General features: G+C 45.0%; 1 protein-coding gene across 2 annotated transcripts in view; it reads right to left on the bottom strand.

Annotated features, from left to right (window-relative positions):
• The window catches only part of PIAS3 (protein inhibitor of activated STAT 3), a 597,438-nt gene that overhangs the window by 235,941 nt on the left and 343,714 nt on the right, over positions 1-17,783 (bottom strand). For both annotated transcript variants that reach the window (XM_086945355.1, XM_086945354.1), the window contains exon 3: positions 11,158-11,242. In XM_086945355.1, coding sequence (XP_086801481.1) covers positions 11,158-11,242 — 85 coding nt within the window. The remainder of the gene's footprint in view (positions 1-11,157; positions 11,243-17,783) is intronic.

The following is a 17,783-nucleotide window of genomic DNA, read 5'->3' as shown; positions in this document are numbered from 1 at the left end:
CCTTACAGGGGTGGGGATTGGCGTTATAAGGCATGAGGTATATTTATGCATAATGTTTGATTTTGCAATTACAGCAACCTCCTAAGGATGAGAGCCTGAGTTGGCCCCGCCAGATTGGCCCCAGGTCTAGTGTTTAGTTAACCATCCTTTTTTTCCTTTCAGCATGGACTTTGGACTCAACCCCTTTTTGTCCCATGTAAATAATCCCCCTCTGAAGTACTTGGCTCTGGTGCCAGTTGGCGCCTTGTTGTGACTACCACTATTCTATTCCTTTTTACCTTGCAAGTTGGAGACATAACTAAACTTAATCTTTTTCCAACCAAAGGTGGTGTCGTGACTCTTTTGTGGTGTGATTGGTGTGTTGTCTGTGGGTACTGCGTGAATGCTTCACATGTCCTCGAAGTTTGGCCTGCCCGCTTGATGCCATGCTACCCCCTTGGAGATTTGGGTAACCCCCATTTCTTACACCAATCTTGAAGAAAATGGGTAAGCCGGCCCCCCACTGGGCCCACATGAGCCGGAATGGCGGATCTAGGGCTGCTTTGCTGCGGAGGCTGGGGGCTGGGAAGGGGAAGAGGAGGATGAGGAGGAAACGTTACGGCCCGAGCCCGGGACCTCTGCTTGCCTCTATAAGATCTATACAGCGTGTTTTGCTGCTGCTGCGGCTGCTGCTGGGTTGACTTATAGGCTCGAAAAGAAGATCTGCCAAATCCTCTTGAACGTCTACCAAAAGTGCCCCTGGACTGAAGACCCAAAGACTTTGCAGTCGCCCTGCTGTCTTTAAAGCGTTCCAAGGCAGTGTCCGCTTTTTTCCCAAACAATCCAGACCCGTCAAATGGATGATCCATCAATGCCGCCTGGACATCTGTTGAAAACTCACTTGACTTCAGCCATGCAGCTCTTCTTGTGGCTACGGAAGAACCCATGACCCTAGCAACAGAGTCTGCCATGTCCAAACCACTTTGAATAACCTGCCTTGCTGCAGCTTGAGTATCAGAGATTATCTCCTGGAAGTCTTTCCTACTCTCCTCAGGCACCTTGGGCACCAACTGCTTCACAGTGTCCATAAGAGCGTGGATGTAACGCCCCATCAAGCAGGTAGCATTCGTGGATTTCAAAGCCATACTGGCAGAAGAGAAAACCTTCTTAGCAGCCTGATCCTGCTTTCTCAACTCCTTATCCGCTGGGACCTGCGGAAAAGCACCCGTAGACCTTTTGGAACATGCAGCCTGCACCACCAAACTCTCTGGAAGAGGATGAGAGGATAAAAACTCAGGGTCTTCAGGAGCTGTCCTATATCTCCTAGCTACTGCTCTAGACACAGCAGGAGTCGAAACAGTTTTTTTCCAAATCTCCAAAATTGGATCCTTTAAGGCATCATTAAAAGGCAACAATGGTTCAGACACTGAGGAAGGTGAATGAAGGACCTCCGTGAGCAGATTAGATTTAAATTCTGCAGTTGGAAGAACAATGTTCAACAAGCCCGCAGCCTTCTTTATCACTACATGATAAGGCGTCACATCCCTTGAGGGTTCATCAGAAACCGAAGCAAGGTCCCAATCAGGTGACAGCTTCAGGCCACTAGCAACAGAAAGGTCCTCAAAAGGATCCTCAGAATCCTGCAGTTCGCCTTCCTCCAGATTCTCTTCACGATATCTTTCCTCCTCCATTAACCTCTGGGCCTCACGCCTTGATCTTTGCTTCACAATCGAAGCCGACGGATCCGCAACCGACTCCGACGGAGCCGGTGCCGGAGTCGAACCCGACGTCGGACGAAGAAGAGATTCACGACGTCGATCAGGGTTCGGCTTCAAAGATGAAGGGACTGGCGTCGACGGAATCGGAGACGTCGACCTCGGCGTCGAAGGCTTCGGGGTAGAAGGCCTCGCCGGATTCGGATAATGCCAATGCGGCGTCGGAGCCGGCATAAAGGGCATAGGTGCATAGGATTGAGGAACACCCAGACCATATGCCATCGGACCCATAGGACCAGCAGGAGCCCCAGAGGGATACATAGCCCTTGAATAAATTCCGAACATCGCATTCAGAAAATGCGAAGGATCCTGACCTGGACCTGGGAAGGCTGGATACGAACCCCCAGGCGGATCTCGAGGGGCGCGGAGTCGATGTGACGTCGACCTCCTCTTCAGGCTGGTGCACCGGAGTCGTCAGACCATCGGGCAGCGGAGCCTCTCCCTCTCCAACCACCTCCTCCTCACCTTCATCCTCCCGACCTGAAGGATGGGATGGGTCCGGAGATGGAACAGCTTTCTGCTTCGGCGAACTCGGTGAATTCGCATGCGACGCCTCAGCATCCTGTTCCTCCGAAGCCGAAGAAACCACCTTCTCGACCAGCTTCACCTGCGACTTCGGCTTGGAACCAGACTCCTTTCTCGATCGATGTCGGGATTCATGGGTTCTCTTTTTATGCTTCTTCCTCAAAGACCTTGAAGCATGGGCTGAGGACGAATCCGAACGTGACCTCGAGCGAGACCTTGACTTCGAGCGTCGAGTCCGCGATCTTGATTTCTTCTTTTCTTTTCCTTCTTTAAACTTGGCAACCAGAAGTTTCGCTTCCCTTTCCCGGAGGGCCTTTGGTGTCATCTTCCTGCAGGATTGGCAGTCCTCGACGTCGTGGTCGGAGCTCAGACACCACAAACAGCATTCATGCGGATCTGTGATGGACATCACCTTGTTATATTCTCCGCAGGCCTTAAACCCGGTCTTCTTCGAAGACATGTCGAAAGAAAAAGAAGACAAGAGACTAGAAACAAATAGCAAGTAACAAAGTTACAGCTAAGGCTACAGACGATCCCAGAAAACCGTTAGCGTCGACGACGCGGAAAAAAGGGAACTGATGTCATCACGCCGGCGTGGGCCTATTATAGGCGTCGGTGACGTCAGCGGAGTCGCGAGCGATGCCGTGCCTCTATGACGTCCGGGTCCACGTCGGCGCAAAGCTACAAAAGAATTTCCGAATGTTGCTGACGCAGGGGATATTCACAAGGTGAGGAATCCACACGGCAGATGTATCTATCAGAATGAAAAGCTATAGGAGTCATCAGAGTTCACTGGATGCTGGAATAGCCCAATAATCTCTCAGCTGGATGCAGTTTGCAAAGACGAGGTTTAAAAAAGTTTTCACAGACAAACAAAACGGGACTAAGAAGTTTTGTATGCTGCCCTCAGTCAAAATTAGGACACTGTCAAACAGTTTTGTGTGGCATGGAGTAAATATGAAGTTTCAGCGTTTGTGACACTGAAGAAGCGCTTGACGACATGCAAATGATTCACGTTACACACTTAAGACACAATTGAAACTACCACCCCTGAGGTATTCAGCCACAACAGCAGTTGTAGGAACGATGAAACAAGATGTGATATCGCCATTAAGATTATTTAAAGAAGGGTTTATGTATCGAAAGGTGTACAGTACAAAATAGGAAAATGCATTTCTGAAAAATAATATGATTAGACAGCCTCCAATAAGCTTATGATTTACTGATGGGGAACTGTTGCCCATATTTCGGAAGAGGTGCATTACACTGGTTGAAAAGAAAACCATGACCAAGATTTTTAATGTCTACAATGATACTCATATACAGATAAACCAATTGGCGAAACTATATGAAAGGTTATAGAATTTAATGTGGGCTGAAAAAGTAGCCAGGGTAAAATGGGAGGTGACGCATTGACGTCATAGAAAGAACGTTCTAGTTATCCCAAGCATGATGAACTACTGTCGGACAGCCAAGCTAGAACAAATGTGTAAATTCTTAAGGAGAAAACAGACAGAAGAGTGAATGGGCCTATACCAACAGTTTCCAGAGTCTTGACAATGGGTAAATGGGAAGATTTGAATAGTGCTGTGAAAGACAACTTTTTACGACTGGATCAGGTAAGGTAGCAGATCTCCTAAGCTAGCCATGACACATGATTGCTACAATTTTACAGTGATTTACTCTTGTCTGGGCTCAAACTTGGATTTCTTCAGAGCTGAGAAGTTTGTGTATGGAGTATATTTTATCCATAAATGAGTTTGATAAGAAAAAGTACTTGCAGGGTGTATCTAACCAAAGCTATTCATAGGAGACTCACGAGTGACCGAATGGTCAACTTTATCAGATGGGATAAATTGGAAGAGTGAGTATTTCAGCATCTCTAATAATTGCTGTGTTCTGGGAAAAAGTTATGATTCGGCTAAGGACAGAGTGTACCAATGGGAAGTCTATTTTCATTGACCAACAAAAAGAAAAATAGTCATAGTCATGACACAAAGAGAAGTACGGAATAATCTAGGATTTCTTTTTTGTATGTAAAATTGTACGAAAACTACCTATGAAATATATGTAAAAGACCACACTGTGTCTCAGGCTTGTATGCTGGTGCTGGGGTGGTTATTGTGAAGTAGTATTATGCTGTTGTGAAGCTAAAAATAAAGAAGCGACTAAAATGCCTTCTGCAGGAAGTACTGAGTTAATAAGATTGAATAATTTAATAAGAATCAAGGTAAGAATTCATTAAAATATGTTATTATGAATTAATGAATATGTTGGCGCAAATGTGTTTAAAGTATGTATGTGCTAGAAGTAGTGTTCAATGCAAAGTATTTTTTACTGCCCAAGTTAATCAAAATAAATTATTTACTAAGCAGTAAGTTTCTAATGAAGATAAAATGTAATATACAGGGAGGTCAGGCCCCATGAGCAAGAAACAAAGGGCTTGGCCTAGAGCTTAATGTAAAGTATGAATCACTGCCTCATGGTTCCCGACCAATCTTAACTGAACTAGACCTAACAGCGCTCCTGTATGATGAGAGGAAAAGGCCGAAAGGAACCTTCACTGGGAACAGAACGGAACACTTTGTAAGAGCATGACTTCAAACTCAAGCTGAAGTCCTGAAATATCTTGCACAAAGAAAAAACCTTAAATTGTGCCCTATAACTCAGGTTCAGGGATGTGGAATTCCTATAGCCCGACGCCCAGGACATATTGTTTGTGGTCAAGGGCAACAGGTTTTCATGTGTATTTTGTCCTTGGGACAAGTAGACCCTACCCCCTGCAGCACAAACCCTTTGGCAGCCCGTTTGCAGTACCACATTATGGATCAGGGAAGGGCACTGTCGGCAGTTAAGGTTATAATTTTGTTCATATGTTAATGCTGTTCAAACTTGTATTTATGGTTCATTAATTGAAAGCCTTCATTATTAGGGTGGGCGCTCTAAAAAAATGTTGTAAGCTCTGACTGCACTACTGACACTGGTTCCAGTATAAAAATGTGTACGCACATTTTCATAGCAGTATGAGGCTATGTATAATGCTCCCAGAAAGCGCTCTAATTTGATGCAAAAATTTGCAGAAGCTTGAAAGCAAGATTGATGATTATTTTCTTTCAAAAAAACAATGTTCATAAAAAACGGAAAGCAGGAAAAAAAACAATTTGCTAAACTACTATAAACTTTCGGGTACCATTTCTTTTCAGCATCATTTAGTAACATGTTGATGCATGCTGGAATTTCTCAAAAATCAGTTTAACTAGTTTCAATAAGATTATGGGAAACAAAAATAAACAAGCATTGGCAAAGCCAGAAGGTCTGAAATTGGTGGTCAGCTATTCATTTTGTCAATGTTTGACTTACTTTGGCATGGTTTTTTTAAAACCTTATTGGTGTGAGAGTTGCCGGGCCCTCGCCATTATAATAAATATTGCCAAAATGCTAAAATTGTTTTTGGTCTCAAAAAGCACACACTACCACAGTAGTTAATAGCACTTAACAAAACTACTCTGTGTGCCAATATGTTCCTGGAGAGAGAGAGAGGAGAGAGAGAGAGAGAGAGAGAGAGAGAGAGAGAGAGAGAGAGAGAGAGAGAGAGAGAGAGAGAGAGAGGAAGAGAGAGAGAGGAAGAGAGAGAGAGGAAGAGAGAGAGAGGAAGAGAGAGAGAGGAGAGAGAGAGAGGAGAGAGAGGAGAGAGAGAGAGGAGAGAGAGAGAGAGAGAGGAGAGAGAGAGAGAGAGAGAGAGAGAGAGAGAGAGAGAGAGAGAGAGAGAGAGAGAGAGAGAGAGAGAGAGAGAGAGAGAGATTTTTAATCAACACAAAAGGTCATGGTCAACGCCAGACCAAATTAGGGGCCCAATTATTAAAGAAAGTCTCAAAAGTGCACCCATTGTATATGTCCTTGCATTAATTGCAGCTGTAGGGTTTTCGTGAATTCCCAATAATTTACAGAAGTAGGGCAAGAAATAATACTTATAGAACATATGTGAACTGCATTTTAGCATGAGCAAAATCTGCATGTGTAGATTTGCTCATGCGAAAATCTGATTGATTGCAAGTTCACTTTCCCTCCAACCACTTTTTTTCCCAATTCTGGAAGAAGGTTTACGTCTGCCATTGTCAGAAGTAAATTTCCTACATTTCTCAGCATGGGAAAACATTAGAGAAGAGTTGTGATAACCCATAAAACATGCAAGTTAGTAGGTTTGCACAGACTCAAAAGGGCATTCTAATCCTGGAACTATTGCTTGCTACTACCTTCAGCCACAGTATGTAGATCTGCGGAAACCTGGCAACATAAGGGGATTGCAAGTATTCAAACACTACTATGGTATGAGCCCTGGCATAATCAGAGAGGCTATATCAGAGCTCTTATATAATGAGATTGCTGCCATAATTTGTCGCTGCACAACATGGCACCAAAGGGAAAAGTGGAGTTTGTTACAGGACAAGTAGATTTATGAAGCACCTGCCCCATGGACAAATACATATTTTATAAAATCCTCACCCGAGCAGGTTATTTAAAAACACTACCACTGGCCAAAATTGTATGCAATGTGGGTCTTATTAGCCTCTGTGCCAACTTAAAGCATTGTGCATCTGAAGCAAAGGCAAAAAAAAGTTTAATATTAAAATGTATATATTATGTTCAACATCACCTACCTACTTACATTAAAACCCAACCAGTCCATTCCCCTGAAACCTACTTCAGAAGTTACGTCAGGCAGCTTAAACTTTAAATAACCAACCTCCACACTATCTATCTGCAGTGGAGAAGTGGGTAAGGACAATTCACAAAGTGTGCAATTTTCTGTTTTGTTAAAGGAGGTCACGTCTCAAGAAAATACACACATCAACACAAAACAACAAGGAAGAAACTGAACTACGCAATCTCCTGAGGCGGAAGCCGGGAGAGGACGAAATATTTTTTAAAATTTACTTTGTGTCACTGATAACCAAAATTGTATTTTAATCTGCGCACTCACCCTTCAGGCACCTCCTTTTGGGCTAGAAGTACGCCTAAACAGCGACCCCTTCGCTGCACCGAGTCCGCCAAAAATATCAGTTCTGCCGCCATTACCGGCGAGGAACACAGGCCACGCCTACCTGCAGGCCACGCCCACTCACCCTTGTATATAAACGCTGCCGACAGCGCGACCCAGCCAGAACTACGCATTCTCCTGAGGCGGAAGCCGGGAGAGGACGAAATATTTTTAAAAATTTACTTTCTGTGTCACTGATAACCAAAATTGTATTTTAATCTGCGCACTCACCCTTCAGGCACCTCCTTTTGGGCTAGAAGTACGCCTAAACAGCGACCCCTTCGCTGCACCGAGTCCGCCAAAAATATCAGTTCTGCCGCCATTACCGGCGAGGAACACAGGCCACGCCTACCTGCAGGCCACGCCCATTCACCTCCTCCCCCTTCCTTAAGGATGTGCATTCACCGGACGCGCAGCGGACGGGCGCAGCGGGCGCGCCGTTTGCGCGCCGAAGGCGCGCCTAAGGCAAGCCCGTCCTCGCCAAGTCCTCGCCTCTCGCCAGACCCCCTGCCCTAAAGACATACGTATACGACAGTGACACACTGTGGTCACTCAACCCTGGCCTGAGATGCGACAAGCTAGAGGGCTGCATAGGTCGTACCGCCCTCTACTGTAAAAGCTGTAACCTGGTCTTACCTGCACCACGCCATATCAGCCAGAAAGAGGACAAAAGGAAGGAAACGTCACTTACCATCATGCAGCTGAATGTTAGATCCCTGGTTAAACACCATGCGGAGGTAAGAACGCTACTAATGGATGAGAACCCAGACATAATGTTTCTGAGTGAAACCTGGCTTAAAGATGAACTAACCAGTATTCCCAATCTTGCTATACCGGATGGGTTTGCTATGACCTGTATTAACAGAGATTCTAGAGGAGGGGGCATCGCTGCCATCCACAGATCCTCCTTCACCTGCTCCTTTCTTAAGGAAAGCATTGCGGACTGTGAATGCGCTCGCTTCAAAATCTCCACTAATCCTAACTGTACTTTATCAGGCCTGTTTATCTACAGACCGCCGGGGCCTTCCACGAAATTCACGGAAGAGCTCATTGAAGTAACACACGCTATGATTACTGACTCGGCCAACTTCACAATCTTAGGAGATCTCAATCTCCATTTAGACAATTCATCAGATGCTAAAATCAACAACCTGACAGCGGACCTAGCTGCTCTTCAGCTAATTCAGCTTGTCCGAACCCCAACACATGTCGCTGGCCATTTACTGGACCCAGTGTTTACGAACATTCCAGAGGCCAGAGCGGATGATCCTATACCCATGGCCTGGTCGGACCACTCACTTGTGACCTTCTCCGTCCCTAATAACCATCCCACCATAAAAAAGTCTCCAACCTCCTGCCTTAAACGACCTTGGCACAAAATCCAACAAGGTGACCTTGTAGCAAGTTTGGGGAGACCTAACCTGGAAGATATAGACGATATTGAGAAATCATATATGTCCTTCCAGAACTGGATTACCAAAGGACTGGACGCCATCATACCAGAGAAGTGGACTAAAGGGCGTAGCACCCCTTCCAATCCCTGGTACAATGAGAAACTCAAAACTATGAGGAAAGCCTGTAAGAAAATGGAGAGACAATGGAGAAAGGAGTACAAACAGGAGGACAAAGACGCATATTTGACCACTCTCAGAACGTATCATAAGGCAATCCGGGTCGCCCGTGCTGCCTTTTACGCCACTGAGATAAATGCTAGCCCTAATCCCACGAAAACGATCTTCCAAATCGTGCAAAAACTTCAAAACGGAAACAAACCAGCTTCCCACATTACCTCCACGCAACAGTGTGAAGACCTAGCTACCTTCTTCACGGACAAAGTGAAAAAAATTTACAACGCCTTCACCCAGGACAGTCCAGAGGACATCAACCCTCCCATCACCATCCTCGGAGACTCGAGTCTCACACGTATACCCGCCATCTCTGGTGAAGAACTCTCCAAACTTTGTAGAAAGGTGAAATCGGGTGCACCCACAGATCCGATGAGGCCTACTCACTTTCTGGAAGCCTTGGAATTCTTCCTCCCACCCTTGACCTCACTCCTTAATCTTTCATTTACCACAGCTACGGTCCCCACCTGTTGGAAACAGGCCTGGGTAACACCGATCATAAAAAAACCCTCCCTAGACCCCGCTAAACCAGAGAACTACCGGCCCGTCTCTCTGCTCCCATGGGTCGCGAAATTGGCGGAAGCCCACGCTAACAAAATTCTAAGTGAGCACATGGCGAAAAACAACATCCTGGACCCCTCCCAGCACGGGTTCAGGCCGGGCCATAGCACGGAATCCGCGCTCCTAGCTTCCACAGAAAACCTACGGGAAATTATGGACTCCGGCAAAAGTGCCGCGCTGATATTAGTTGATCTCAGCGCGGCCTTTGACACGGTCTCCCATGCCATCCTATTGAAACGCCTTGAAAATATAGGTATCATAGACACGGCACTCCAATGGTTCAGATCTTTTCTAACCAATAGATCGTTTAGGGTATCTGCCCCCCCGTTCATCTCCCAACCTCAAAACATAGGACAAGGAGTTCCACAGGGCTCTGCCCTCAGTCCCTCCTTGTTTAACCTATACATGCAACCACTGGCGGAGGTTGCCAGAAAATGGGGTCTCACAATGGTGTCGTACGCCGACGACACCCAGTTGGTCATCAGCCTCAACCAGGCCCCTTCTCCTGATGCCACTAGATTCAGGGATGGTCTGAGCGCCGTTGCTAAATGGATGACGGCAAACTGCCTTCAACTCAACGGCGGCAAAACAGAGGTGCTGATAATGGGAAAAAACAATAACAACTGGAATGACCTCTGGTGGCCCCAATCACTGGGCCCAGCACCCCCCCCAAAGACTCTAGCTAAAAACTTGGGAGTGTGGCTGGACTCTGCTCTTAGCTTCCAGTCGCACACAAAAAAAGTTGCCGCAACCTGCATTGGCTTACTGAGAAGCCTTACCCCCATCTTAGGCTATTTTGATTCTAAAACTCGACAACTCATCGTACAATCTACCATTCTGTCCAGACTGGACTACGCGAGTGTCTTGTTATTAGGAGCTAATAAAACCGAACTGAAGAGACTCCAACGGATACAAAATTCAGCGGCAAGGGCTATAGTAGGTCTCCCAAAAAGATGCTCGGCGAGAGCAACCATTCACAGATTACATTGGTTACCCATGGAAGCCCGCATCCAGTTCAAAGCCCTCATATTCGCCTTTAAAATCATGAAGAACGAAGGCCCGGAGCTGCTCCGCTCGCTGTTGACCCCCTACACTCCCAAACGGAACCTCAGGTCCATGGGGCAACACCTAGCAATGGTACCCCACACTAAGTTTTGCCGCATTGGAGGACGCTCCTTCAAACTACTGGGGGCCAAATTATGGAACTCCCTTCCCCTCAATATTCGAGGCATGGACAATATCCTAGCTTTCCGTAGAGCTATTAAAACCTATCTCTTCCCCCCCTGTTAGGTTCCTCCCTTTTCCCCCTTTTCTCAGTTGGTTGTGTTATGGTTCCAGCGCCGGGACGCCCCGTTGCGGGGGCAGCTGTTGCGCTTTACAAAACGGCTAACATAACATAACATAACAGAAACAAAGGGGAAAGAAGTCAAAGACGGCCACGTTGTGACTCATCAGGCAGTCTCTGAGGTACCTAATGACACATAAAAACCAGAGACCACACTTCTGCATATTATCTGAAAGGATTCGAAACATGGAGACCATATAAGGGGACCGTGCAGCTGATCTAAAATGCTATTTTGATAAGAGAAATGCCACTGAATGAAAAAGGTTCGGCACCTCTATAAGCAATAGGAATAACAAGTAATGTACTTACCGAGATGTGAGAATCTGTTGAACTTGTTGTGACGTCAACGCAAAGGTAAAGTGCGCCTCTTCAAACCTCTGACTGCTTGTGGAAGCTTAAAAGGACAGCAAGAAAAAAAGATAATTCATACGGAGGATAGGTGTGGCAGTCTCACAGAGGTATCACTAGTAATTGGAGATATGAACAAAAACTAACCACAACACAAGACCAACACCAACCACCCTCACCCATGCTTCCAAATGTACTGTGCACCTTCAGCTGGCTTACTAAGGAGGTCAGGTGTAGAGAAAAGCTACATGTAAATAATGTCATACATTCTGATAACTCCCATTACCAAGCCAAGAAGTTAAAGATTTTAGGTGCTTTCACCAGCTTTGTAGCTCTTCTTGAAAGCCCAGTTTTTAATAAACATATCTTTTAAACCCTGAGTCTAGAACTGAGTTCTACCCGCTCCATCATCTCATTATCTTCATTCAAAACAAGATCTAACGTCTCTCCCACTAAGGGGGTCCTCATTTACCCCACCCTTATAGCTTAGTGCTCCCTGCTCTGAGCCTTGAAGTTTGCCATTTATAAGTTGAGGTTTCGTTTTTGAAACATTCCTATTCTTTGAGCATCTGAACGTATTTATGCACGTAGATTAGTACCAGCACTATATATATTTGTGCACACTCTAATGGCTACCTTCTTCTTCCTCACACCACCTTGAGACACATTCAGAGGGACAAGGGATGTGTTGCTCATTTGATGCCCATGAAGCTTGTCTCCTATTTTAACTTGCTTCTGCTTATTACCAAAGGCACTCTAAACTAAGGGTCTATCAATCAAGAAATGCTGCTTACATTTTGGTTGGATATCCCCAATGTCATATTAGTAGGTTGCAGGCAAACACTGATGATTATACCTGCAAGCTATCCCCCTATGGCTTCGGCAGCCCCAAGTGGTCGTCACTTAGGTCTTTGGAGCGGAATGAGTTATTGGTGCCTAGGTTTGTGCAAGATAGGTTAATTTTAATGCTAGTACCAGGTTGTAAACAAGACACTACTTCTGCATCTACATTCGATTCAAAACCTAGTAGCCTGGCTGACGGTTTCAGCACTTCGCTTTGTTTCAGCCAAACCTATTCTGACATAACTTCACTAGCATCAGCCAAAGTTCATTTTAAGATTCTCTGTCTAGGTCACAGCTTCTCAAAATGTTAGAACCACAACCCACTTTTTACCATAACAGACTTTTACGACTAACCTAGATTTAATGGACACGATGCAGGCGAATTTTGAGTGTAACTAAAGAATCGTATGGTAATGCACTGTAATTTACAGACAAGACATTTTCTATTGAAATGACTACTAAATGTGCACAAACTTTAACTGATACAATCAAAGTGCACACAAAAGATAATGAATGAAATCTAGTTTCAGTGAAAATGTATAAGTGCCTCGATTTGCTTCAATCCTATTAAAATCTTTGTTTCTATTACACTTCAGAATTACAAAGAAATGTGCTTCATTTTTGCTTTCCAAACTGCTGAGTGTGTTCAGTTCATTTACAGGTACTTTCATTTTTGTTAGGCGTTAAAAAATGGCATCCAACAGGCCTTTCTTTCACACTCTCTGTTCATTTACATGTATTTTAATTGTTGATGTGTGTTAAAAAATAACATCCAGCAGACTTTTCTTTCACATTTTCTGCACTTCAGTAAGATTATCACGTAATTCACCTTAATGTTATTTCTCGGGCTGCAAAGTGAGAGACATTTGTAAACAACAATTCCCATGTTAAAAAACAAGCAGCAATTTGTCTTAAGACAAAGCCTGATGTTTGACCTCTGTCATTGAAGCGCAGCAAATGTCACAAAATAAATACAGAATTTAAAAGGGTCTTTACTTATTGCTTGGACTCTCATGACCCACTCAAAAAATTCAGCAACAGTGGTCTAGTCACTGTCTTTATTGCATGTGATTATTTAAAACCATTACAATTGCTAAAAACAAAGAAATGCAATGCGCATACTGAAACAGTGCAATCAGCATTTGAGTGCGGTTATTTAAACAAGTTGCAATTATTAAAACTGAGGGCGAGTTAAGCATATTAAGGCAGTATAATCAGCATTTAAAACATGCAGGGAGTACCACGCTAATTAGCTGATAGAGAATGATAGGCTGAAAAATTTGAGAAAGGGGATTCTGCAAATTGTGCCTTCAGTCAAATCCCATAAAAATGGCAATACACTGAGAAACGTCAATACAATGGGGCGGTACAAACTGTCCTGTCAGCCAAGATTTTAGTTTTTAGTTTAAAAACGTTATTCGGTTTATAAGCATAAAAGTACAGAATAAAAACATCTTAATCAAAAGATAAATTAAAAAACAATTGAGGATTTACATTCACAAACAAGCACGCCTTCCCCAGACAGATTTTCCATAGTTAGGAACCTGCAAAGGCCTATGTAGGGGTGTAAGGGTCATTACTAATCGCAAGGCTTCAGACAACGCTCATTTTTAGGTCTCGCCTGTCGAAAGCAGCGCATGCGCTGCTCTCGACAGAGAGCTTCTTGGAATCAATACCGCTTCTGAAGCTCTCGGAGGCGGAGTTGAAACCCGCCCATCTTTGTAATTGGCTAGCGTCAGCTTACATGCAAAACGCTGGCTTTTGATTGTAAAGTAGCCTTCTTAGTCCCTCCTTGTTGCCGCCTTGTCTCCTTTTGGCCACGCCCACCGGGATTTGATCTTTTACCGGAGGCGTGACACTATCCCCTTTATTATTCCCTACACACTTTTTTCTTTGCATTTGGCTTTGGCAAAGTCAGCCGTGTGTTTACTTTCACATTGTGCTTTAAAGTGAAAGCGTGATTTTGAAAGTAAACACGTGGTTGCCTTTGCAGTACCACGCTTGCTTTTCAAGTTATCCCAACCCACCCTTTCTAGACCAGGTCAACGTGGCATGAAGTCATTTTCCCAGGGTCACAAATCACTTAAGCAGGAAGCTGGGATCAGAGCTTGGTTCTCACATTTTCAGTACTGGCCCAAATCCTCCCCGGTGTTCACTGCTGCCCTCGCCTGTAGAACTCTCTTCGTGTATGTGGGAGCGCGGGATTAACAAACAGGCGAGAAGGCTGTATATATGATCCAAAAGGAAGTGGTTTATTTGTAGTAATGGGAATATTCAGCGATGCAGATGGTTTATGATCCTGGTTTTCTTCTTCTTCTGAACTGCTTGATGAAACGAGGCCAATCCTAGGTGTTCCCGACTCCTCTTCTTCGGACAGGATGGGGTCTCCCCGGAGGCTCATAGAAGAGAGAGATAAAGGGAGCCGTCAGTCACTCTGTAACGCTTTTGGGTTACAATAAACTGGTCACCACACCGTAGGTGAAGGGAGGCTGAGTTAGGAAAGAAATGTGCTCGGAGGAGGGAGGGTAGGAAATAAGGTAAATCATAAATAGGGCGGTATGCTATCAGGTTCGTGGTTGGGCAAACATAAGAGGGGCTGTGAGGTGCCAAGAACATGAAGCTATGTTATAGTTGTCTACAAATAATATCGGGCAAAGGCAATGCAACAATCAGATAGTTAGAATCTGCTACCCACCTCCCGACTCGAGTATAACAACTCTACCCACTACCCTCCTCTACACATTACACAAGTCCCAAGTCCCCGGAGTACGCCCCACTCACCGGCTCCGCCGCAACACTCTCCGTGAGTTGCGGCCACTCTCCAGCCTCCTCCGGCGGGTACCACCACTCCTCGGTCCACCGGTCTCCCGACTCGTTGTCGTCCTGGTCCACGGCAGGCTCCGTCTCCTTCTGGAACTCCACGGTGTCCTCCCCAGGCTTTCTCCGGCGTTCGGCGTCTCTTCCTTCTTGTTCGTCCTCGTTCTCGTTGCCCCAAGAGACCGCCTCCTGGTCTAGGTCTCTTTTCATTGGTTCGTGCTGTTTCTTTTCCGGGTCTCCTGTGCCGACTTCCGGGTCACGACTCTGGGGAGACAGAGCATACGGGAGTGTCAATCGGCCAGTCTCTATTTCTGTCAAGTCCCAAGATGCATTAGGCGGTAATGTTGGTGACGCCGGCTCGTTCCGATCAAGAACTTCACAGGTATGGTCGCCGTCTCTCTCACATCGTACAAAGCACTTAAGCGGAAAGCTGGGATCAGAGCTTGGTTCTCGCACTTTCAGTACTGGCCCACATCCTCCCCGGTGTTCACAGCTGCCCTCGTCTGCAGAACTCTCTTCGTGTTGCCTTCTGAGATGTGGGTATACGCTGGTCAAAGGCTGAAGTCAACTCCGCCCGCTACTGTGTTGAGATTGACTGGAAAACCAGCAGCCCGCGCGGCACAACGCAGGACTCTTTGCAGATCTGGCCGGAGACCCCTCCCGGCGCTCCTGCCACGACTGGGCGGCCAGTCCTCCCTCACTCCAACGACACACCCGGATCAGCTGCAGAAACTCACTTTTATCCACTCTTTTTCTCTCACTTTCATTCTACTTCGGAAAGGTTGTCTTTTCATTCCTTCATCTCTGGGTCACTTTATATTTTGCACCCTCTGCCCCCTTTATTTTGGTATTGGTCTAAAATCGTAGTTTCAATTTCGCATTTATGTGCAATCACAAACGTGTCTTTAGGTTGTGATGCTAAAAGAGCAATGGAACCAGAAAGTCGAAAGAGAAACCCCAGCAATTTTCTTCTTTGAAAAAAAAATTCTGCATGGCTTAACAGGGGCTGCTGATGTTTGTTTCACAGAATCTATCTCTTTTGTTGAGCGTTTTAAATTTTGACTCATGGTGGCAATTGTAAAGAACTGCACCGTTGTATAGGGGAGGGGTGAGGACACCAGTGGGTGCTTATTGTACATACGTCAATGTAATGCATACACCCTGCATTTTTTGCTCTGTCCTACCTCTTCCGTCTCCCTGGCGTTCTGTCCTGCGCGCCGCTTGTTACTTGGTGTCCCTCTATCCTTCCTCCTGCTCTCAGACACGTTGCCTGCCCCTTTTCTAACTGCAGGTGAGACTGCAGACCCGGTCCGACACGCGCTCTCAAATGTGTCCTTCTGTCGGCCACTAGACCCGCCCACATACTACTTCAATGGGTGAATCCCCTGTCCAGGTTGATTTCCCGCCCTATGACCTAAACATACCTCTGGTCAAGTGTTTAAAGTGCCAACAAGTTTACAAATTGATGAAAGTTAAGTAGGAGAATGGAATGTGAACACAAAAACCTCTGTGAAAGGTAGATGAAATGGGGAAGACAGGATACCTCAAAGTAGATACTGGTACCCCTGACTTGCAGTGAAATACAGTGTACTTTCTGGTCATACTTCACACCAACAGTGGGTATGCTACGATCTAGGAAACTAAATTTACAGAAAGTAACCATTACCTCAACAAGAGATCCCTTACTTTAAAGAACAAAGATTCCTGTTCCACCACAATCAGAGAGGGAGTGTTGAGGAAAGGGGGAGTGATCACCCCAGAGAAAATATATGCATACCTCTTGTAGTGATGTCTTAACTTTGATCACTGTGCCACTGGAACCAAGCTATACCTGCCTCATGAGCCCTAACAAGGGCGAAACCGGTTCTGGCTAGCTTGTGTTGCAGTTCAGGGAGGACCTGGCAGTTTGGGCTGAACTGTTTTCATTGGAGCAGGGTCAAAACTGATTTGCATGTGGCTGGGTCCAAAATGAGGCGGCATGGTGAAACAAGCATTGAAAACGCTATAGGTCTCGCCATTTGCTTTGCTATACAATACCATTAGCAAAGCAAATGGCTTTAACTTAATCAAAGGCGAGACCTATTGCATTTTCAATGCTTTTTATTCAATGTAATTGGTAAAATTCGTATTATACAATCAGATTAAAAAAAATTACAAATGTACTCTGATGTACCAGGAGTTTGGGCCTCAAGGTATGCTAATTTTTTCCTCATTCCTGGGCCATTACAATAAATGATTTGACAGATGAACAAATATCGCCATTATCCAAGACACATAGATAGTTAAAAGCATCCTGATAATAAATATATTTACCAATTTTAAAAAAGCGGGGCTAGAAAACATTTCCGACGGTCCTTATAAACGCTGCAAAATAAAATAAAGAGCATTGTGCTTTGTCGAGAGTTGCCATCACATGGAGATTTTGGGGGATTATTAGTCCATGCCCCACTTTCTAGAAAAGCAAACTGTGCGTGCAGTATGCCTAATCAGAGTCTAGTAAGATAAAATCTTTGCTGACTGTTCTTAATTGTCAAATAATTTGGGTGGCCCTCTTGTACATAGTGTAGCAGATACAAAAAGAGAAGCAAATAGAGGCAACATCAAGTTGCAACAGAATAAATGCTAGAAATGGAGAAAGGATTCTAGCCTAAATTTGCTGGACTATGTCCGTGATGGCGGGAGTGTGAAAGATCGCGACCTACAAAACGCTTCTGAATTCTTCCCATCTACTAGTTTAACTTTCAATTAACTGTTTTTCAACTTACCCTAGTTGATAACGTAGTATCTTATGGAAATGGACGACTGACTATGCGTTAAGTGCCACTGTTAATCAAGCAAACTTAGGCAAGATTAATTTCTTCAGTAACTACGCAGCTAAAACACCTATATATTTGACAGCAGTTTTGTTGGATATTGTCCCGAGGAAG

This window comes from Lissotriton vulgaris, chromosome 12, assembly GCF_964263255.1.
Source record: "Lissotriton vulgaris chromosome 12, aLisVul1.2, whole genome shotgun sequence".
NCBI classification, from domain to species: Eukaryota; Metazoa; Chordata; class Amphibia; order Caudata; family Salamandridae; genus Lissotriton; species Lissotriton vulgaris.
This window is presented reverse-complemented; position numbering and strand designations above follow the sequence as displayed.